The sequence below is a fragment of the Sceloporus undulatus genome, chromosome 2 (assembly GCF_019175285.1).
Source record: "Sceloporus undulatus isolate JIND9_A2432 ecotype Alabama chromosome 2, SceUnd_v1.1, whole genome shotgun sequence".
Taxonomy (NCBI): Eukaryota; Metazoa; Chordata; class Lepidosauria; order Squamata; family Phrynosomatidae; genus Sceloporus; species Sceloporus undulatus.
The window spans coordinates 171071237-171093612 of record NC_056523.1 but is presented as its reverse complement, the minus strand read 5'-3'; the positions used below and the strand labels follow the sequence as shown (position 1 = coordinate 171093612).

General features: G+C 40.6%; 1 protein-coding gene across 1 annotated transcript; it reads right to left on the bottom strand.

Annotated features, from left to right (window-relative positions):
• Positions 1 to 7417: 7417 nt before the first annotated feature.
• LOC121923908 (keratin, type II cytoskeletal 5-like) lies at positions 7418 to 21217 on the bottom strand. The gene is made up of 9 exons (XM_042454842.1): positions 20536 to 21217; positions 18545 to 18762; positions 17495 to 17555; positions 16352 to 16447; positions 15390 to 15554; positions 13451 to 13576; positions 9604 to 9824; positions 8712 to 8743; positions 7418 to 8624 (listed from the first exon to the last, which is right to left on the bottom strand). The coding sequence occupies exons 1-9, from the start codon at positions 21121 to 21123 to the stop codon at positions 8254 to 8256; spliced, it is 1878 nt and encodes a 625-aa protein (XP_042310776.1). The 5' UTR covers positions 21124 to 21217; the 3' UTR covers positions 7418 to 8253.
• Between the last annotated feature and the right edge of the window lie 1159 nt (positions 21218 to 22376).

Sequence of the window (22376 nt, the reverse complement as noted above, 5' to 3'; positions counted from 1 at the left end):
CTTCTAGATGAGCTGCTGTCAGCAAAAAAGATATCAACTTTCTATTTTTTAAAGATTTATTACCTTTTGTGTATATTGAAAATAACAAAAAAGCTGGGCATTTTTTTATTTTGTAATTGAAGCAATTTGGTTGATCCCATCATGCCAGAAGTGGGTAATTTTGGAGCAGTGTAACCACATATAGATATAAGTCCCTAAGACTGGACAACCTCTCCAACTCAGAGGTGATGTAGATTTTATCATCTGTGATTTCCTAACAGGGGTCAGATACCATTTATGTACTAGCTTTAGAAAGTTCTCTCAGGTTAAAGCTGATCTTGACTTCAACACAGAAGATGACCAAATAGCACACCAATCTGATTCTGGAATTGATATATTTAGTTCACTTTCCCACAATGTTTTGATACATATGATATCATGGTATGAATTCATCAAGATGAGATGATGTATTTGGGAGACTGAACCTTTACTATTTCCAACAGGATCATTACATTAAATTTCGAAGGGAGTCATAGATCTCAATCTTTCCCCTTTCTTAAGTAAGCTAGAGAAAAAAGTTTTTATTTGCTTAAACTGAAACCACGAGATCAGTAATGGATCTAGAGTTGATGCTAAATCTTCAATTGATTTGAGTTTATTATTCTTAAAGAGGTCTTTAATTTGATAAATTCCTTTTTCTTTCCAACCTTTATATTGCCAAAATTTATCATCATGAAAATTTTTTGGATGATGTAAAAATGGACAATTAGGTGACAAATCTGCAGAGAGAATATCTTTCCATTTTTGCCAGCCAAGGGTTGTTTAGCCCTTTAATCTCCTTTCCTGATACTTTTAAAAAAGATTTACTGTGGAAAGTGTGTAAATCAGTACAGTATTAAGTTCCATTTTTACCCATTAGATATTACTACTTTTTTTCATTAAAGGGATCGTCTGAGACAATTCAAAAACTGTGAAATATAACTGAAGATCTGTTATGGCTAACCTCCCCCACACAAACACATTTTTGAGGGGAGGAATCTGATAGATTGAGAGAAACGGGATTTTTTATTATCAAAAATATATGAATTAATCAGTCTTTACCACTTTTTAATTCTCAAGGTCGAAAGAGACATAGGTATAATTTGGATTAGAAAAAAAAACATGTTTTTGCTCTGAGAATTTTTAACAGAAGTACAGTACAGAGTGCAGTAACTGCAGGACCATTGCATTAATTTCACATGCAAACAAAATCATGCTCAAAATTCTACAACAAAGCCCCCTCCCATATATGGAGCAGGAAATTCTAGATGTGCAAGCTGATTTCAGGAAAGGAAGAGAAATAAAGGATTACATTGCAAACACTGGAGTCTAGTAGGGAATTCCAGAAGAAAGTCAGCTTATGCTTTTTAGACTGTTGCAAAGCCTTTGACTGTATAGATCATGAAAAGTTATGGCTTGCTCTTAAAGAAAGACATTTGATTGTCCTGATATGCAGCCTGTACTCAGGATAAGAGGCTACCGTTAGAACATAATATGGGGGGGGGGGGGGGGGGGAGAATAGTTCCCAATTGAAAAGGGAGTAAGACAAGGCAGCATTCTATCAAGCTATTTGTTCAACATGTATGGAGAAAATATCAAATGCAGAGAGGATGGAGGAATGAATCTCAGAGGAAGGAATATTGATGTTTTAAGATCTGTAGACAACACTACACTACTAGCAGAAACAACAAAGCTTTGGAACAATTATTAAAGAAAGTAAAAGAAGAAGTGCAAAAGCAGGCTTACTGCCAAACATTAAGAAAACAAAAATATTGACCGTGGCGGATTTATATAAATTCAAATTAGACAATGAAGAAAGTGAAATAGAAAAGATTTCCCATACCTGATCAGAACAGAGACTGCAGTCACGAAATCAGAAGAAGACAAGGACTGGGAAGGGCAGCTATGCAAGAAATGGACAAGATCCTAAAGTGCAAAGACATAAAACTGAACACTTGTTAGGATTGTCCAAGCTATAGTGTTTCTCATCACCATGTATGGATGTGAGAGCGGGATAGTGAAGAAAATGGATAAAAAGAAAATAAACTCACTTGAAACATGCTGCTGAAGAAGAGTGTTGAGAATACAACTGACAAACAAGACAGACTAATAGCTCATAGAACAAATCAAGCCTGAACTCTCTTTGGAAGCCAAGATGACAAAACTGAGATTGTCATACCTCAGCCACATTATGAGAAGGTATGACCCACTAGAAAAGACAATAATGCTAGAAAATGTCAAGGACTGTAGAAAGAAAGGAAGATGGCATATCAGGTGGATAGATTCGTGAATAGGAATGTCTTGGTGGTTTCTAACTCATGGAGTTGTCATGAGCCAAAATTGATTTGGGGGAAGCTAACAACAACAAACAGTAAATATACAGTCAGTGTGGTATAGTGGTTTGAACGTTGGACTATGAATCTGGAGAGTAAGGTTCAAATTCCTGCTCAGCCATGGAACTGAGGTCACCTTGGGCAAGAGTTACTATCTCAGCCTCAAAAGAAAGCAAGGGTAAACCCCCCCTTGAATGAATGTGGCCAAGAAAACCCCATGACAGGGTGACCTTAGAACCACTATAAATCGTAAATGACTTGAAGTCACACAACAAACAAACAAACAAACAAACAAACAAAAATGTAATAGTAGCAGCAATTTATATTTAATTTTTGATGAGTTTTTGCATGTATGCATATGCAGTGGTGCCTCGGGTTACGAAATTAATTCGTTCCGTGGCACCGTTCGTAACCCGAAAAGCCTTCGTAAGCCGAATTGCCATAGGCGCTAATGGGGAAAAGCCGCGATTCCGTGCGAAAAAGCCGAAAAAAGCACCAAAAGTTTTTTCGTAACCCGAAAAAACATTCGTAACCCGAAACAATGTTTTCCTATGGGATTTTTTCGTATCCCGAAAATTTCGTAACCTGGGTATTTCGTATCCCGAGGTACCACTGTGTCTGTATTTTAATTTTTACCCCTTGGTTCACTTTCATCTATAAAGAATAGCCAGATCATGTTACCACTTTTTGAGAGTAGGAGTCTGGATGGGGATTATATTCAGCCAGGCTTGCCAAACAAATAGCAGCTAGATTTACACTACATTCAACCTTTTGAGAATGATAAGCAGAACTCAGAGTCCAGGCTTACATCCATTACATTGCAGAACCCAGATTTGTTGTGGCTTTCTCTGTGTCATTAACAAGATCACATTACTGATCCTGAAGATAACATACCCAAAGCTCATTGGGTTAAGTGTCCCTAAAACTCTATTGGTGGGGATGTGGGGATGATGATAACTTGCCATATGAAACAGCCAGTTCACAATATTTGCAACAGACAGGTTGGTTCTTGTCCATTGTGTATCTCCTATCATAGCATCTGAATGGAAATGCACAAAAGGGCAGGCTGGAGGCGGCCGTTTTTCCTCTGGAGGGATGCCGCAGCAGCCAAACTGCACGGCATCCCTCTGCCCCAAAAAGAACCTGGAAAAACCAGGTTCTTCTTGGGATGCTGCGTGGACGTCACGAGTGTGCCATTGGCGCATTTGTGATGTAAGCGACATGCAGCGACATCTATATGCTGCACATCGCTTACGTCACGATGGCGGCCCCCATGTGGACCAGAGGCCACCATTACACCACCGCCATGACGTGCTAGGGTTAGGGAGCATGCGGTTGGTTCGCGCTCCCTAACCCTGGATGCCACTTCCTGCCAGTATGTACCAGGCCTTAGAGACCTATATCAGGATTTTATTTTTAGCAGAATTGTGTAATCATGGCAATTCATTTAATAAAAATACAGGAAAGGAAAAAAAAATATTGAAAAAAGAAAAATAATAACCGGCTTTGAAATAGTGAAGGCAACAGGAGCATAAACACACCTATTCACACCATGTGACTGCCCACTTATTGGAACTGCTTATCACAAATATATCAATAATGGAAAAGGAGTGGGATTGGGAGACATTGACGGGTTTTCCCATCAATAAAAAGGAAAGTTCCAGCAATGGATGGACTACATAACATCTGTTGGACAGACACTGCATCATGTGCTCAGGTAGAACCACAGACACAATTATCCTGCTCTAATTCTATTTATCAAACTTTGTCCGATATTTCCTTAGATACCTCATATGTCATACAAGGATGCATAACCTTTGGCTCATGGGTCAAATGAACAGTCATCCAGCCGAGGTGTTTTTGTTTTGTTTTGTTTTGTTTTCCCCTGGAACTCTTTTCATCACCACATTTCCATGCATCCTTGCTTGTCATAGGGCTGGTGCTGTTTTCACTGAAAGCAGACAGGTAGACTAACATTTGGTGCTGTTGGAAATGCTATTACCAAAAGACAAGGAAGACTGGACAAGAAATGTGAAGCAAGGCAAGGAGGGAAGGAGGCAAGGTGAGGTGGGCAGGAAGGGCCACTCCTGTCACCCCAGAAGGAGGGGTTTGCTTCTGAGGCTATTATTAGTCATCTGAGAGGGGGGTGTCACCCTGTATGTGGCTGGGAAGGGGCTGCCTTCCTGATCTGGCAGGTCTTCTGGCCTGACAGACAAGTAAGTCTCCTCCCTCTCCTGCTTACCCAGCAGTTCCTCCAGATGCGGAAAAGACTGTAGGGTGGTTGAAAATTGATTCAAAATTTGACTCAAAAATCCTGGGTCGACTTATCCATGGGTCAATGTAAGTACAGTACTGTACTTCAACTCTTATTAAAAAAGGAACCATGCCCTAGTGAAAGGTAATAGCTTAATCTCTTCTTGGAAAACCTAAAAGAAGCATCAACCCTCTCTACTATCTCATCCATCTAGCCTTTAGGGTGAGCACAAACAATTATGCCTGTCAACATTTTTAAAGATTTTAGCATCGTTTTCCTTTACTTCACGCTTTACATCCTTTGTTACACACTGCTAAGTTTTACCCTCAGCTTATCCATGAGTCATATCAAAATCCATAATTTTGGCCCCAAAACCTGCCCTTGACTTATAGATGAGGTCAATTTATAGTCAAGTATATACGGTATGTTTTTAGCTATATTGTTCTTTCTACATTGTGAGTCCAACGTTTGGGAGAAAGATGGGATACAAATAAATATGACAATAACTCTGCATTGTTCTTTGCTTTGCTTTTTAAATATTATTTAAGGATTTCATACACTTTCTTTTCTGTTTTTTGTGTTGTTGTTTTATTACATTCAAGTGCCTTAGTTCATAATGAGTAGTGCGCTAAGCTTGGCTTTGAGACAGTTAGATTAAGCATTAGAATGGCAAATTACTTTATACTATTCGTTGGTTTGAATAATGTTCATTAGCTCCATCTAGAAAAAGGCCATTCAAACAATTGTTGAATAGCAAGTCAACATGTAAGTAAATCCCATTGACTGAGTGGGTCTCTTCTAGCAGGGACTAAACAATCATATAAAGATCAATCTTGTGGTATGGCACATTTATCAGAATGTGAAGAAGTAACTCCATGTATGCCATATAGATTTGTTAAAGGAAGTATACTAGCTGAATACTACTACAGTGGTGCCTCGGGTTACGAATTTAATTCGTTCCGCGGCCGCTTTCGTAACCTGAAAAGCCTTCGCAAGCCGAAATGCCATAGGCGCTAATGGGGAAAAGCCGCGATTCCGTGCGAAAAAGCCGAAAAAAGCACCAAAATTTTTTTCGTAACCCGAAAAAACATTCGTAACCCGGAACAATTATTTCCTATGGGATTTTTTCATATCCCGGAAATTTCGTAACCTGGGTATTTCGTATCCCGGGGTACCACTGTACTAAAATCAAGGATATATTTATTTATTTAGGTATTTATATCCCGCCCTTCAGCCCTAATGGCTCTCAGGGCGGCTTACAATAATATTTTTAATCAGACAGTTGCCTGCCCTCAGGCTTACAATCTAAAAGACACGAAACAAAAGGAGAAGGGAATGGTGGAGGGAAAGGGGATGAGGTCCAGTGGTTCTTCTCTCCCTCTGAGGCCTGGACCAAGGCAGATGGATTGGAGAGAGGGCTCTTCCTTCTTCCAGGCTAGTCCTGATGGAGCTGGACCTGCCTGGTGAACTCCATCTCAGGCCAGTGGATGGCTGTTATGGAGGGCGGAGTCTCCTGCCTCTCAGACCAGTGGATGGCTGTTATGGAGGGCGGAGTCTCCTGCCTCTCAGGCCGGTGGATGGCTGTTATGGAGGGCGGAGTCTCCTGCCTCTCAGGCCGGTGGATGGCTGTTATGGAGGGCGGAGTCTCCTGCCTCTCAGGCCGGTGGATGGCTGTTATGGAGGGCGGATATACAATAAGTTTTAGAAAAGATGTTCAAAGACAAGGTGGTCCTAGGTGTTCTTTCTCATCCTGAGACACTGTGCATATCACAGGCCAAAAATCCAGAAAGAGCAGAAATGAAATTTTGCACCTTTCTGAAATATGTTAAAATTTCAATTTGAACAATGTGAATTCAAAATGGTTGAAATGAAATTAAGCCTTGAGGAACACTTTAAAAAAAAACACAACCCAAAACTGAAAGACCAATTTAGCCAGAGTAAAGTACGTAAGTGAGAATGGCATAAACACATAAGCATAAATCCAGTTTCTAATGCCATCTAAAGTAGATGTATTGAATTAACAGAAATATAACAACTCCCGTGTAAATCCTATTATTCAGTGGGTGTATACTAGTTGGGTTTAACTCATGCTCAACTCTCCCATTCAAAGCATTTGGACTTTGCTTAGTTTATACTCTTAAATTTTGAACTGTACTGATTAATTTCAAGGCCAACATGTTAAGTATGGTTGCAATCCTAATTTGGATTAGACTCACTGAATTCTGCAAGGTTGAATTCCCAAGTAAACCATTCACTGGCAAGTTGGAAGTCATATGTTGATCCCTGTTCTTTCAAGTCCCTTTATGCTAGTGTAATAATAGTGGTGAGAGCCAGCATGTCATAGTGGTTTGAGTGTTGGACTAAGACTCTAGACATCAGGCATGCAATTCTCTACTTAGCTATGGGAACCTACTGCTCCCAACCCCAGAAAACACCATGATACGGTCACCATAAGTTGGAAGCAACTTGAAGGCACACAAGAACAACAACGACAGGAGTGTCTAGTTTTTGTAGATGTAGATGTAGAAGTAGAAGTAGATAAAAGTGTGTTTTTGTTTTGTGATATTTGTTGTATTTGTAGTATCATAACCTTGTATGTGTGTTTTATATTAGCAAAATATTTGTGTTTGAATAAAAATATTTTTAAAAAAGAATTCCCAAGTAAACATGCATAGGTTTTCAATACAAATGTTTCTCAAGCTAATTCAGCTAAGAAGATTATGCACAAGAATTCCTTACATTAATTTTAGCTCTACATTAATTGCATTGAACAACTGAGAAAATAAATCAAGGCCACATCTGACTTTGACTGCAGTTTATTAAGAATTGTCACCTCCCAAGGAAATGGGAAACAAACCATGAAAGATAAAGATAGGTGCATGTAATCCACAAAAGTGGCACAAGGTTGAACATTTTCACAGTACTCTTTCTCTGATGACTCAGGGTCTCAAATGATCAAATCTAATTAGTGGATGGTTACACAGTGTTCTACAGGACCATGAAGTTAACTCTACCACTGAGTGCAGAGTAAAACAGGGCTATAATTAAGAAAAATAGTTAATCTTACTGTATAACTCTAGGTAGATAAGGCCATTTGTCAATGTCAGCCATAAAGTATTAACTTTTCCAACATAAACATATACGTGTACAGTGAAAGTGAATGATTTCTTCTGAGAAGTAGGGAACTACAACACCTGAAGAGAACAATCCATTGGAAAAAGAAGCATCAAGGGAAAGAAGAAAAGGTCATGGTCATACACATTGCCATTTGACAGCCACCAAAACAAAGCCAAAAAATATACAGCATACTGAAAGAAACACTGCCCAGATTCATGCTCAACAGAACTCCCCTTCCTCTTTCAAGAAACTTTCTGTTCATTGGTATCATAAAAATACAACACCACTAGCACATTTCATTAGCGTTCTCTTCTGATCTGTTCTACCACTGGTCATCCAAGCCACAGGTGATAGTAGCATGATGGAAGATGACTACCACAGTGGTGCCTTCTTGCAGGTTGATTTTGGAGAGAAAATAGAGATCTAGTGCTTTAAAGGACACAGTTTGTTTCTTTTCTGGATTATCAGGTTGGGATTGAAGGTTATGTGCTGTTGTCACTAGAAGCTTTCCTTTTGGACTCGTAGGGGTGTTTAATTCCTTCCACCTTTGATGGATGAGCTGGACGTGGTGGTTCTCCTGATGATTGTGCTGGAACCGCTTCCGGAACCGTGTGAGTATCCACCACCTCCTCCATAGCTACAGCTGCCTGAGCCTCCGCTGCTGATAATTCCACCGTAGCCTCCGCTTCCACCTCCATAGCCACCAGACATGCCACCGCCCATTCCTCCACCTCCAATGCTGCTACCCACTCCTCCGCCACAGACACTGCCACTGCCCATGCCGAGACCTCCGCCGCTCATTCCACCTCCGCCCATTCCAAGGCCGCCGCCACCCATTCCGCCTCCAAGTCCGCCAAATCCACCGCTGCTCATTCCTCCACCATAACCACTGCTTCTCACCGCTGCAAAAGAAGCACAAGTTCAGTACATATACTTCCATGACTTTAAAATGAATTTCATACCAATTGCAGTGAAGACAGTTTACTTACAGACATGGACTTGGGATCCTAGGCCAGTTAACCTGTTTAGGAGCAAGAAATAAAAGTCATTCATTGAAACAAACACTAAAAAAGCATAATTAGGCATAGTGGTATTTCCAGATGAGAGTAGCCCTGTCCCTGTCTAGTATTCATGAAGAACAGAATCATGAATTGCAACTTGCAAGGGACTCCAGAGTGTGGATATGGTACCTTAGACTTTGTTGTTGTTTCTGACTTATAGTAATCCTAAAGTGAACCTATCACAGGCTTTTCACTGTAAGTGTTGTTCAGAGGTAGCTTGTCCTTGCCGTCCTCCTTGGCTGAGAGAATCTGATTTGTCCCATGTCACCTAGTGAGTTTCCATGGCCAAGCAGGGATTCAAACTCTTGTTTTCCAGAGCCTTAATCCAACACTCAGACCACTACATCACAATGGCTCTTTTAAAAAAATAAAAACAAAAACCTACAACTCCAGAATCCTCCAGTATGTTGGCTAGAATTTTCTGGAACATCTAATCCAAAAAATAACTTTTCAACAGTTCTGCAAGAAATGGAAAAGTCATCTCATCCTATGCCCTTAGGTAAATGTAGATCCTCCACATATCAGCCTCTGCTCTCTCCCTGCAGATCAAGGACAGAAGGACACAATACAAATGGAGGCACTGCGTTTCTGAAGGGAATCTGGAGACAAACTGAATTTCCTCACCCCCAAATTAAGATGTTAAAATAGCTACAGGACATTATCTGAATATGCAAACATTTGGTGGGTCCCCACTGAAAACATGACGTGCCATAATATTTAAAATCAAGACAAATGCTACCTGTCAACACTTGGGCCTCAAGAATCCAGCCAAGAAAGAAGAAGCAAAAAGCCCTGATATGAAAGGCAGCAGTAGACACACCTGCTCTCTTCTCCTTCCAACAGTTTTCTGTACATGGCAATCTCCATGTCCAGAGCAAGCTTGATATTCAGCAGATCTTGGTACTCTTTCAAGATGCGAGCCAGTTCTGCCTTGTCCTTGACAAGAGCATTCTCCAATTCATCCAGTTTCTGCTTAGCATCCCGGAGGGCCATCTCACCACGCTCCTCAGATTCAGCAATTGCTGACTGCAACTGAGCAATCTACAAGAGAACAGGAAAGATAAGGAAGACGATTCTTTAAAAATTGCTCCTTTTATTTCTATTGTAGGCTTCTTTCTGCCAGGATCATGCTCTTGCTGTGGATAATGGAGATGGTAGTCAATACACCTGGCAGGCACCAGCTTAGGTGAAGCAATACAAGTGAATATCACACCCGCTTTCGGTGAGAGTGGGATAGTTAGTAAAGTTTTCAAAGAAATAGCCATGTTAGTCTTTTGTAGCATGTATTCTCCTCCCCGCTTCCCCCACCCCTTTTTATGTTACAAGAGACTAATGCTGCTATTTCTTTGAAAGCTGTTATGATGGTGCCAGATTTAGCCAGAATGCTAAAATATTGTTTAGCCTTAAAGATGCTGTTAGATTCCTTCCTTTCCCACCTACTTTTCCTTCTTAGATTTAATGAGGGTTAAATTTAAGCCTTGGTTCAGAAGGGGCCAGTTCTGGAAGGTGTCTTTCCATCCCCAGGTTTATTATTGCAGAGCATTAGAATTCATTAAAAAGAAGAAAGCATATCTGAGCATGGAAAGCTTCTTTCCCACAAGTTAGGGTAGGTACATGTCCCTTATTTGAAGGGCTGTCCCTTATTTGAAGGCCAGAAAATTTGCCCTTTATGGGGCTGGCTATTATCCTTTATTAAAAGGAGTGCCTCCTATTAGAGGGGTAGAAGGCTTTTCCTTTTATACAGACTAAATGAGATGTCCAAAATTCCCATATGTGGGAGCATGAGCATTTCAGAAAGACAGAAATGTGTGCATTGTGTAATTGAAAAATGGGGACAATATCTTGATTTTCCAGAGGAATGCATGGCTAGGTTAACTGAAATCAATATTTAGGTATTTAGGTAAAACACAGAGTTATTAATAGCTTCTTCTTGACTGTTAGCCCAGCAAGTCAGGAATTTTTATTGTCCCATATTGCTGTTTTGAAAACCTGGCTACCACAAGTCATCAGAGAGAATTGTTTCCAAATCAATGAAATGAGATTTATAGAACTGCTTGGAGTCCCATGCCTCCTTCTTTAAAAAAAAATCAGTTGGCATAAGGGGGGATTTCCTTTCTTGTCTATAAAAAATAGTGTACTAGGGTTCAAGACTATGTGGAAGCCATGGTCTATGTTCTGAACATGTTATTTATTTTTCAGAAATTAAAAAATTAAAAACCTTTAAAGATCCATTAAGAAGCCAAGCCCTTCCTCCAGTCCATCTGCCTTGGTCCAGGCCTCAGAGGTGGAGAAGAACTGTTGGACCTGATCCCATTCCCCACCACCACTCCCTTCTCCTTTTGTGTCATGTCTTCTTAGATTGTAAGCCTGAGGGCAGGGAACCATCTAACTAAAAGATTGTATGTACAGCGCTGTGTAAATTTACAGCGCTTTATAAATAAAAGTTAATAATAATAATAATAATAATAATAATAATAATAATAATAATAATAGGTTGTAGGTGCTCAGTTGAGAGAGACAGACTCTCCTGTCACCACTACTTTGTGAATCTCATTTTCCAGGGCTGAACTCTTGATATATTCCAAACAGGTTCAGGCACTGAGTCAGGGAAAAATACCCAAAAGCTCTGGTGACATACATTGTTTCCTCTTGTTATCACAGACATGATTATTTAATGGAAATAAAGAAGCAAGATGGTTGCAAAGTCTTTTTTAATATTTAGAGAAAAATTGCTTTTCTAAAATAGAGCCATTGGGGTTTCTTTTATTATTTAAAAAATTGTGGAAGATAGTTTTTTAATCTTGGTCCATGGTTCATTGCTGCCTCATGGACACTATTGCCTCTTCTCAGCCCCTTATAGCTGTCTATGGGTGGGAAAATAGTCAAAAATATTTGGAAAAAAATGTCAAAAATTGTGGGATTTTTTGCTGGCTAAGAAACTCTGATAAGAAGAATCCTGAATGGCTAAGAATCTTTGCAGGTTTTTTTTACAGAAAATTCACACATAGTTGTCTTGTGCAGAAAACAGCATTCTCTATGACCGTAACAGCATTTTCTGAGTAGAAAATAATATTTCTATACAGAAATTTTGTTTTCTGTACAAAAATAAATGACCAGCACATGGGAATTTTATACAAAGCACGTCCCAAACTGTAAATAGTCTTCAAAACCTGGACAGTTTCCCAAAAAATTCTCAGGAAAAAAAATCGCTAAAATTACATATTACTTACTTCAAAAAGACAATTAACAAGCATGAAATTAATGAATGAATGGAAAAGCTGAGCCTATTTGAGGGTAGACTTTGGCATCTTGCACACATCAGAGCTTGCAGTCTTCACTGCCACAAAGGCAGTGTTCCCTTTGGACCTCCTCCAGATGTTTTGGACAAACACTTGGAATCTCCCAGAAAATAACAGTTCCAAGCTGTTAATTAATTCACTGACATCAACTTAATGGCAGGAGTATAAAGATGAGAAATGTGTAATCAGTCCTCCATATCAGCTTGGAACAGTTCCTCTATGAGGGATTCCAAGAGTTTATCCAAAACATCTTGAGAAGAGCCAAAGGGGACACTGCCCTTGTGTCAGTGAAGGCTAGCAGTTCTGATGTGTGCAAGATGCCAAACGCTATCCTCAAACAGGTTCAGCTCCTTGGATGGCTCCCTTAAACTCCAAGCTAAAACCCAGAGCAGATTCACTGACCCACTGACATTGTAGCCACCACCCTTTCATATCCCATCATTGGTTCATCCAACTCAGCATTATATGTACTGACTGGCAAGGACTTTCCCAGGTCTCAGACAAGGATCTTTCCCAGCCCCATATGAAAATATTCAGGATTGAACGCATGGCCTGTTGCATGCAAAACTCATGCTCTACCACTGAGCTACATCCTAACCATAAGCCCTAGCATTTTTTTCTGAGATTCTAGTTTCGATGCCTAAAAGATTCCACCCTAAAACCTCCCATGTTCAAATTGCAACACATTGTCCCTTGAACCACCCAGGCTTCTTAAGGAAATGTAATTTCAAGCAGTGTCACACACCCGCATTTCCATATAGGCAACGCAATTTGTCCCATGTGCATGTTTCCCTGTCTATTATGATGCAACAGTCAAACAAAGCCTTTTGCCCCTTCATCTGTTGCCGAGCACAGAGAGATTGGGAAAGGTGATTGCTAAGAAGGAGAAGGCAATCTTCAACGGCTGCCTGAGATGAAAGTATAAGGTTGCTGAGTCAGAGTGCGGTCTATTCTGAAAGTCAATGACTCGCTCCACAGTCTTTCCCAGCTCTCACCCTTAGATCAGCTTTTCCCAACCTGACAACTCCCAGATGTATTTTATTACATCTACTGTCATCCTTAGACAGCTCTTTTGGGGGAAAGTGTTTTAAATTCAGTTAAATGCTTTTAAGTGGAGCTATCAGAATTTGGAGCAGAGCTTTCCACAAGATGTCAGAGCTTGGAAAAATACTTTTTTGGACTATAACTCCCAGCAGGCATAATGAGCCGGATGGAGATGGGGAGGGGGGGTAATGTTTAAAAAGTAACTTTTCCAATGTCCAACTTTTCCAGATATATTGAACTAAGATCCTGATTTCTTCACCTAAGTTAGCAACGTGAATCTCCTAAAGAGAATTCCATTTTCATCCTTATTCTCAAATGCCATACCTGTTTCTTGACATGCTCAATTTCAGAACGCAGCCTCTGGATGGTCCTGGTCAGCTCTTGAATCTCTTGTCTGGTGTTCTGCAAATTATCCCCATGTCTTCCTGCTGTGTTCTGCAGAGCTTCATACTGTCAGGTTAAAAAAAAACATGCTAAAAACTCAACAGTCAAAGGAGAGAAAATAGCCAAATGTCTGTCCATTGTACCACATTAGGCTAAATATATGGGTTATAACAGAAGTGGCTAAGAACATTTAGCCATAGTACAAACATACATGGGTTTTATACCACTATAACTGTCAGGGACTTCCCCCGAAGGAATTCTGAGAATTGTAGTAAGAGAAGGTGCTGAGATTGCCCTTACCCAAAACTACAGTTTTTAAGATTTCTTCAGGAAAGGTGATGACTATTTAAAAGCCCATTTAAGCTTTCACATTGGGTTGTTGTACATGAAGAATGAGTTACAAGGGCTTGTTTATCAGTATATGGCAATGATAGTTTAAGGATGAGTTCACTTTTCTGGTTCTCTTCATCCAGCCCATGGTCAAGATCCTGCATCAGGACTCATGGCTATGATGACAGAGGTCCGTCATCATAGCTACATCTCCCATCGCAACCCCTCAAATCCTGCCTTAGAGACTAAGCAGCCCCACGGACAGAGAGATTTCCAAGCTGCTGGCAAGTGGGGCAATGTGTGAAAAAATGTCCAGGCCTCGCTAGCAGCCAAGTGCTTTATGGTAGTCCCTGCCTGTTAAAAGCTCCATGTGGTCACGAGCGGTGGAAAGCATCTTCACTCACTACTCCTCTCCCAAGAGCCTCAGAAATCCCTGTGCTGGTGAAGCTGCTTCATCCTTGTGGCTCTGTCTGCACAGGCCAATTAAACCTGCCTTCCCCTGCCATCTCAGCAGGGAATCCAAAACCCCAAGTCTGATGGGAAGAGACCACATGATATTCAGCATGTTCAGTGCTAAAACTGGAAAACCTGTTCAGTGCCAAACCTATACCCCTCTTCAAACTAAAAAAAAAAAAAGCTCGTGTTTGCTCTGGATCTTCCCTGGAAGATCTGAAGCCCTCCATTCCAATTGCTGTACCGCCTGGTGCAAACATAGCAGTGCTCTGAGGTCAGAACAAGGCACCCAACTATGTGATTGAGGCTGGACACCTTGTTCTGACCTCAGAAGTGAGAGTGCTGCCATGACTGGGCCAGGAAGCACAATGGGACACATGTGCAAACAGTTGCCTGGCATCAGAATGGATAGCAGGGGGAAGTCGGTGTATCTTTGGGGCTAGAGTACTCCAGGATGCCTTCAGAATATCCTGACCAGTACAAACAGCACCCGTGATAGACTTTCAGTCATTGCAATGGTACAACCACCATAAACCTGAATTCAAACATTTATGATTTCATAATTCTGGTTTATTACTTTGTAAAACTGAGCAGGCTATCAACCCTTCTTCTTAGTAGGATCCTAATAGATTCATCTTTTGGCACCAAATTTTGAGGAAATAACCTGCTTAAGAACTGGGACCTAAACTATCATCTATTATAGATAGCTTCAGCATGTCATCATGTTCATACTTTTTTCCCCTAAGTAACTTTCTGAGGTCTGTTTCTATTACTGCTATGGCTCTCATAAAGAATCTTGGGAACTGTAGTTTGGTGAAAAAGCTGAGAATGCATTCTTAGAGAATCAGTGACCTTCCTCCTTTCACAGAACTACAGTTCTCAAGGTCTCCCAGGGAAAGAGAATCACCACTGAATCAATTTAAATGTAGTATCCATGTCTCCTCAGTTCCTATGCCACAGAGAACAAATCAAAGAATAGACAAAGATTGAGAAATTCCAATCTTTAGTTTCTACAAAAAAAGAAAGTAACCACTCCCTGGAAAAGTACAAGACACTGCTAGGTGTATTGCTTGTGAGTTTCAGCCAGGTTACTTACTTGGGTGCGATACCAGCTCTCAGCTTCTGCTCGGCTGGTGCGAGCAATCTCTTCATATTGAGCTCTTACTTCATCTATGATACTTTCTAAGTCAAAATGAGTGTTGTTATCCATGCTCACAACCACCGAGGTATCTTGCCCACCTACTTGGTACTGAGATATTTCCTGCAAAAGACAAAAAAAGACCCTCAGTCAATCAATTGTGCTTGAAATCAGCCTTACTTCAACTATACATATGATATGTTTAATGTAAAAGATCTGCAGCCGCTTTCATGCTTTTTTCATAGACTGCTACAATGAATTTTGTGCCCTGCGTTTTATAATAGCAAATTCATCCCTTCTAATAAAATTGGGTCAAAGTGGATTGCAATGTTTGGTCTCTAATTTATGATGAAGAAAAGAAAAAGATAAGATAAGGATAAAGTTTACAAACAAAATGAAAATTGGCATGCGATCATCTTGATTGAGCAGTTTGTTGCAGGTACAGAACATGGATCTCCTTAGTTCAGTGAGAACAAAGAGATGCCTAAACCATGTGGATTAGGCTTTCTGAGAGGAAATACTGTGCAACAAAGGAAAATGCAAGGAGTAAAACACCTAAGCACATCCATAGATCAACTCAGGATAAAGCTTCTGTGTCCTGAATAGGTGAAAGTCCCTCTTTACTCCTGAGCCCTTCTTCTCTTATTTCAACAACCACCCGCTATTCCTACTTACTCCAGGCCATCATTCTCCCCAAACTATGTGGAAGGAGGGTTGTGTGTTTATTTGGTATAAGAAGAGAATGTTGCTTCCTTTGAAACCAAACTTAAATTTGAGTTCTGAGAGAAGGTTGGGGAATGAGGAGCATCATTTTCATGGGTCCCTTCTTGGAGAAAGAGGCCATACAAATCAAATCAAATCAAATCAAATAAATAAATAAATAGTTTCTGACTTAGAGATGGAATAGAAAAGTTCCTTACTACTTCAAATATTCTTCTCAGGAAGTTGAGCTTTTCAACTAATGCACCAACTTTAGCTTCCAAGTCAACCTTCCCCATGTAGGCACTATCCACATCCTGGGTTGAAAAAAATAAGAAGAACAAAAAGGTAAAACTTCAGAAAGTCAACACCGGCACACGTCAGACTCAGGCAGTCAAAGTAGTGTCAAATTGCATTATTTTAACAGTTCAGATGCACTCTAAGGAGCCTAACTAAACCTATACTGCACAATCCTCTCCTGGTTTCTTGTCACTTTTAAATACCTGGGGAATAATTTGCTGTAAGTTCACATACCCAGCATATCAAATTATCCTGAATGTATCTATGTGGGACATGTATACTGTGAAGAAGTATACCAGAAGCTTTCCTCTGTCAGCCTAATTTTCAGTGCACTGTGAGGTATTTATATGGAGCATACTGAAACATAGAATGCCTGTTTATAATCCCTCTGAAGTAGTAAACTCATAGAACACATTCTTATCTGTCCTAAACTGGGAGCCTTAAAACTCAGTAACCACACAGCCTTACCTGCATGGTAGAAAGCAACTCTCTTAGAATCATAGAATCATAGAGTTGAAAGAGACCACAAGGGCCATACAGTCCAACCCCCCTGCCATGCAGGAACTCTCAATCAAAACATCCCCGACAGATGGCCATCCAGCCTCTGTTTAAAGACCTCTAAGGAAGGAGACTCCACCACACTCTGAGGGAGTATGTTCCACTGTCAAACAGCCCTTACTGTCAGGAAGTTCCTTCTAATGTAGAAGTGGAATCTCTTTTCCTGCAGTTTGCATCCATTGTTCCGGGTCCTGCTCACTGGAGCAGCAGAAAACAAGCTTGCTCCCTCGTCAATATGATACACCTTCAAATATTTAAACAGGGCTATCATATCATCTCTTAACCTTCTTTTCTCCAGGTTAAACATACCCAGCTCCCTAAGTTGTTCCTCATTTTAGTTGCCCTCCTTTGGACACACTCCCGTTTCTCAACATCTTTTTTGAATTGTTGTGCCCAGAACTGGACCTTATTCATAACTGTCTGAAAACATGCTGATAGCTGATTGATTTATATTCCTAGATAGCACCATCTCGTTTTCTAGTAGGACACCAAAGTCCACTGCTCACCTTCTTCAGCACCACAAATTCATTCTCAGCTGTTGTGCGTCTGTTGATTTCTTCTTCGTACCTGTTCAAAGTGAAGGAGGAAGAAAAGAAGATGGCAGTACAGTGAATTACATGGCTACTGTTTTATTTTGCACACAACAAAGTATAAAAAGCAAGCATACAAGATGCCAAGGAGAACGCAAAGAATGTTAAAGTAAGTCAGGTAACTTGAATAGCACTCAATCCCCTATAGAAGCATTAACATAGGCTGGCATACTGTTGGTGAGTTATAATCGCATAAGTCCAACATCTGCCACTTTTTTGGTTATTGCAGAGGTCAGAATTCTGTACTAACCATACAATGCCCAAAATCCTTTCCCCCAAACTCCTTCCTCTGCTGCAGGTGCCCAAAATGGTCATTTCCCTGGACAGTGGAGAATGAGGATATCAGAAAAGTAGCATCCAGCTATGTTCCTGTAGCTGGATGCATGGTTACAGGCATTCCCAAGGACTTTGTCTCTAGGGATATCAATGCTAGGCATCCAGCTTTAGAAAAACAACTGTATACTCCTCTATTGCTCCTGCTGCAACAGCTAGAGTTAATTGGTAGTTCAGGGCTGACTATCCCTCTGAAGCACAGGCTGTATGATTGGGCCATCAGTTGTAATAATGTACCCTCCAACTATCCTGATTTGGCAGAGACTGTCTTGATTTATGTTCTGCCATCCCACTTTGTTAAAATGATCCCATTTCTTTTGCCTCTTCCCAATTTTCTTCTTTGTCTTCACTTTACTGTTCAGTTTACTACTGCATACTGAGTTTGAAAGGCAAAACTAGTTTGCACTCCATTAACTCAGTAGGAGGAGAGGAGCAGAGCAGAGAGGTGAGAATTTTGCCCTTCACAGTTGGCCCAGGCAAAAGCCTGTCTAGCTTGTATAGTTTCCCACATTAATAAATAGTTTGTACCCTCTTGACCATATTCTGATTGTGCTTGACCACATGTGTCCTAGCTTTCGTCTATGCAGTCTTGGTGAGTATGTGACAAGCATCTTTCATTTCTTTTTTCCTTACTTGTTCTTGAAGTCTTCCACATATTGCTGCATGCTCTGAAGTTCAGACACCAGCTGTTGCTTCTGGCCACGGGTTTGTTCAATTTGGTTCCTCAGGCTATTAATGAAACGCTGAAATTCTCCATCCAGGTTCTGCCTTGGGCCTTGACCTTGAGTCTGTTGCTGTAAGATCTGCCATTTGGTTTGCAGAACCTTATTTTGCTGCTCAAGGAACCGTACCTGAAAACCAAGAATGAGATGTATTTGAGTGCATGAGGTCAGAGGAGGTGGAATGTGTGTTTCTTATTAACAACAAAGACAACCCTTTCATAGATAACTGAATCTTATGCCAAGGCCCTCAGCAAACTGGTTGGACCCCCAGCTCCACACCATTTTCCCTATTTGTGGCTTTGCTTTTGCTGAAAAATTGCAGAAGTTGAAACATTTCAGGGACATCAGGACAAAGGCACCTGACAATTTCTATAAACTCATCAAATGTTATTTAGTTTCTGACACAATTCATGAGAAGTTTCAGGAGGAACTTTCACATGACATAGGAGTCCCACTTAATCCAGGATCATTTACAAGTGGTCACTTGATATCAATGGTGATTAAGGGTTTCCTCCAGGAGATCCAGCAAGGAAACTATTAAACTACTGGTTCTTTTTCTTACATGCACCAATAACTGCAGTGGGGTAAGCTGTGTACTAATTCTTGTTGCTGTTGTTGATATTGTTCTTGTTGTCACTTGATATTAGTAATCTTTGTGGTCTTCAAAGAAAAGCCACAACCAGTGGCAGGGCACATATTTTATATCTCACATTCAGTCATTGTTATCTCCAGTTGAAATATTTTTAAAAATAAATCCTAGGCAGCTGTTATCCTCTGGTGTCGGTAAGTCTTCTCCAGCATTGTGCCTTCCAGATTTTTTTTTAACCTACAAAATTGACAGTCTGTGAGCATTATCCATACTAAGTAGGACACATTAGACAACATGGTGCCTTTGAGGACAGCCTGGAGCTGTACTGAGGGTGGAAGTCCCACAACACCTGGAGGGCTTTAAGTTCTAAAAGGCTACCATGGACAATATTGGGCTAAAGGTACCGATGATCTGAATCCATACATCGTAAAGTGTGTAATGTATTTCTATGTTCCCATGACAGATATGCATCATTGCTTTAATTGTAATCATCACCATAACCTAGGGATATGCAAAAGGGAGCTGAGAAATTTTGCCAATAATACCAAAACTTTTAAGTCTTGCTTTAAATTCCCTTTGATGTTTTGACAGAGGAGCAACACCCCGTATTGCCTTCAAATTTTGCTGGAGGCAGGTTTCAATGGCAACAAGATTTTTAACTGATCTGTAATTTCACCCAGAATTTGGCCTAGGTTTCAAAACCTAGAGTATTTCAGCTAGGTCAAGTCTCACATGCTTCTTTGAATTTTGAATAACTTAATCATTTTCTTTATTTATATCCATTTCATTTTTGTGTTAACCATTCTAAAACATTCAAATGATATGTCAAAAAAAATTAAGACATTGAGAAGTATCAATATATCCCTAACAATCAATTGCTTTTGCCTCCACAAATTCTAATTGTACCTTCACTAGTTACTATTATTTTTTAAGGAAGACTTTCCATCCACAATTTTTTTGGTACCACTTTTAGAATTCATCTGCTGAAACAGTTTTAAAATGGGTCTCTCTGGATTCAAAATAATAACATGCAATGATATAAATGTTTGATTAGGAAGCCATTATACATTTCATGTTATATAAGCATACAGCTCCTAATTTCATAATCTTAAGAAGGCATTCTATGGAGAAGAAATCCTATCTAATCCCTAGCTGTATATGGGGGAATATATGCCAAAATCAAAATTCTGACTCTGAAAAATAACTGAATTTCCTCTCAAACATGCATTTAGAGTTTCAAAATTAACTGCACCCCCCCCCAAACATGCATTCCATGTGATCAAGATGTATCACATGCTCTTCTGATAGCTCACCTTGTCAATGAAAGTGACAAATTGGTTATTGAGGACCTTGATCTGCTCTTTCTCTTGAGTTTTTATTTGCTGGATCTGGGGGTCAATCTCTACACGGACTGGTCGTAGAAGATTTGGATCTATTTGGACACTGCCAATGCCTCCAGAACCACCACCAATTCCTCCAGGTCCAAAGCCACCACCCATTCCAGGACCAAACCCACCACCTATTCCTCCAGGTCCGAAACCACCACCCATTCCTCCACCTCCAAAGCCACCCATTCCGCCACCACCTATTCCACCACCGATTCCACCACCATAGCCTCCACCATAGCCTCCACCATAACCACTACCAATTCCACCACCATAGCCGCCACCATAGCCTCCACAGACGCCTCCTCCATAGCCTCGTCCATAGGAAATCCTCGTGCCTCCACCGTAGTTATGGAGGCTCCTGCTGCCATACTGGCCTCTCATGCCACCGCCGCCTCCAAATCCCCTGCATGAATAGGTACGTCTACTTCCTCCTCCACCACCACCAATAGCAGAACATGAGCTGTAGCCCCTTCTGCTCCCTTTGGAGCTTTGGAAGACGGTCTGGAGAGACATTGTGGTGTTGGAGTCAAACAGATAGCAAAGAAAACAATCAAGCCAAGTAGCTGCAATATAAAAAAAGGAAGAGAGATATGCAGAGCCCAAGGGAAGCAAATCCCTATGAATCCAGAGCTGGGAAGAGCCTCCCTTTTATCCCTTTGAAGGAGGTGTTTGATTTTGCATGGGCGGGAAGGAGAATGTCATTTCATTGTGTTCATGGGCTTGGTGTGGCTGACAGATCTTCATCTTCAGTTTACCAAACATTGACCCTACCCATTAGCACACCCCTTCACTGCCAGAAGAAGAAGGAAGAAGAAGACTCAGAAGAAGGTGATGAGGATGAGGAAGAAGAAGAATACCCATGATGATGTAATAGCCTTTGAGGGACTAAGACATCTTAAGCTTGATTATTGTGTCTGGGGAAGAGCCTCCTTAATTGATGCAGAGCATCACCTTTTATTCTCAATGGAGGCCCCATCTATCAGAATCTTCATCTGCATTCCTAATAGTAAAGCTCCATGGCAGGCAGCCGCTTTGCAGAAGGCTAAGCAATAGCAAGGCTTTCACAATTCCCAAAGCACGCCCGCAATTACACCTTAAATCGGCCTTGATGTGGAAAATTGCCCTTGGCTGACAAGGAACAGTTTCTCAATTTGCAGACTGTAGAGGATCTGCATCAACTTTAGTGTTTTTTGAACAAGTGTTTGTCAGTGAGGATATGCTCCAGTTGTTCTCACATGGGAATCTATAAACTCTTTCACTGAGGATGGAGTTTCAACACAGTGTGAATCTTAGACCGGGAATGATGGCTAACCAAACATGAAGATCAGATATTGGTGATGAACAACACTGAGTGACCACCTCTCCTTCTCCTTATACTTGGATATTAAGCATAAGGAAACACAAAGGGAAAAGAGATGGCAGAGATGGTTGGTACTGGCTGGCAAAGCTCAAAAAGAAATAATGGGCTCATTAACAACAGACAGAAAGATCACATGTACTGTAACCACTTAATTGTGGCATTTACCTTAATTTAAGAAACTAGTTTATGTATGTATGTATGTATGTATGTATTGTTCTTGTAGAAGGATAGAAAGAGATGTATGTAGGCAGGCAATGATGTGGGGATGGGTCATGGGTGAATGCAGAAAAGGTAGATAGCCAAAGACCTTTTCTTAATGTAGAAAAGGTAGATAGCCAGAGAAACATTACTTATAAAAACTGCTGTTTAGTCACAAGAGACTAGGACCTAGCAGCCACCTACATTA

What these genes read in the sequence shown, in the direction of transcription:
- LOC121923908 (XM_042454842.1), bottom strand. Translation starts at nt 21,123, where the DNA reads ATGTCTCTCCAGACCGTCTTCCAAAGCTCCAAAGGGAGCAGAAGGGGC. An exon ending in GTGGAAGACTTCAAGAACAA is followed by an intron (nt 17,556 to 18,544) that starts GTAAGGAAAAAA and finishes CACTTTGAACAG; the next exon opens with GTACGAAGAAGAAATCAACA. An exon ending in TGAGAAGAATATTTGAAGTA is followed by an intron (nt 15,555 to 16,351) that starts GTAAGGAACTTT and finishes TGTCTTTTGCAG; the next exon opens with GAAATATCTCAGTACCAAGT.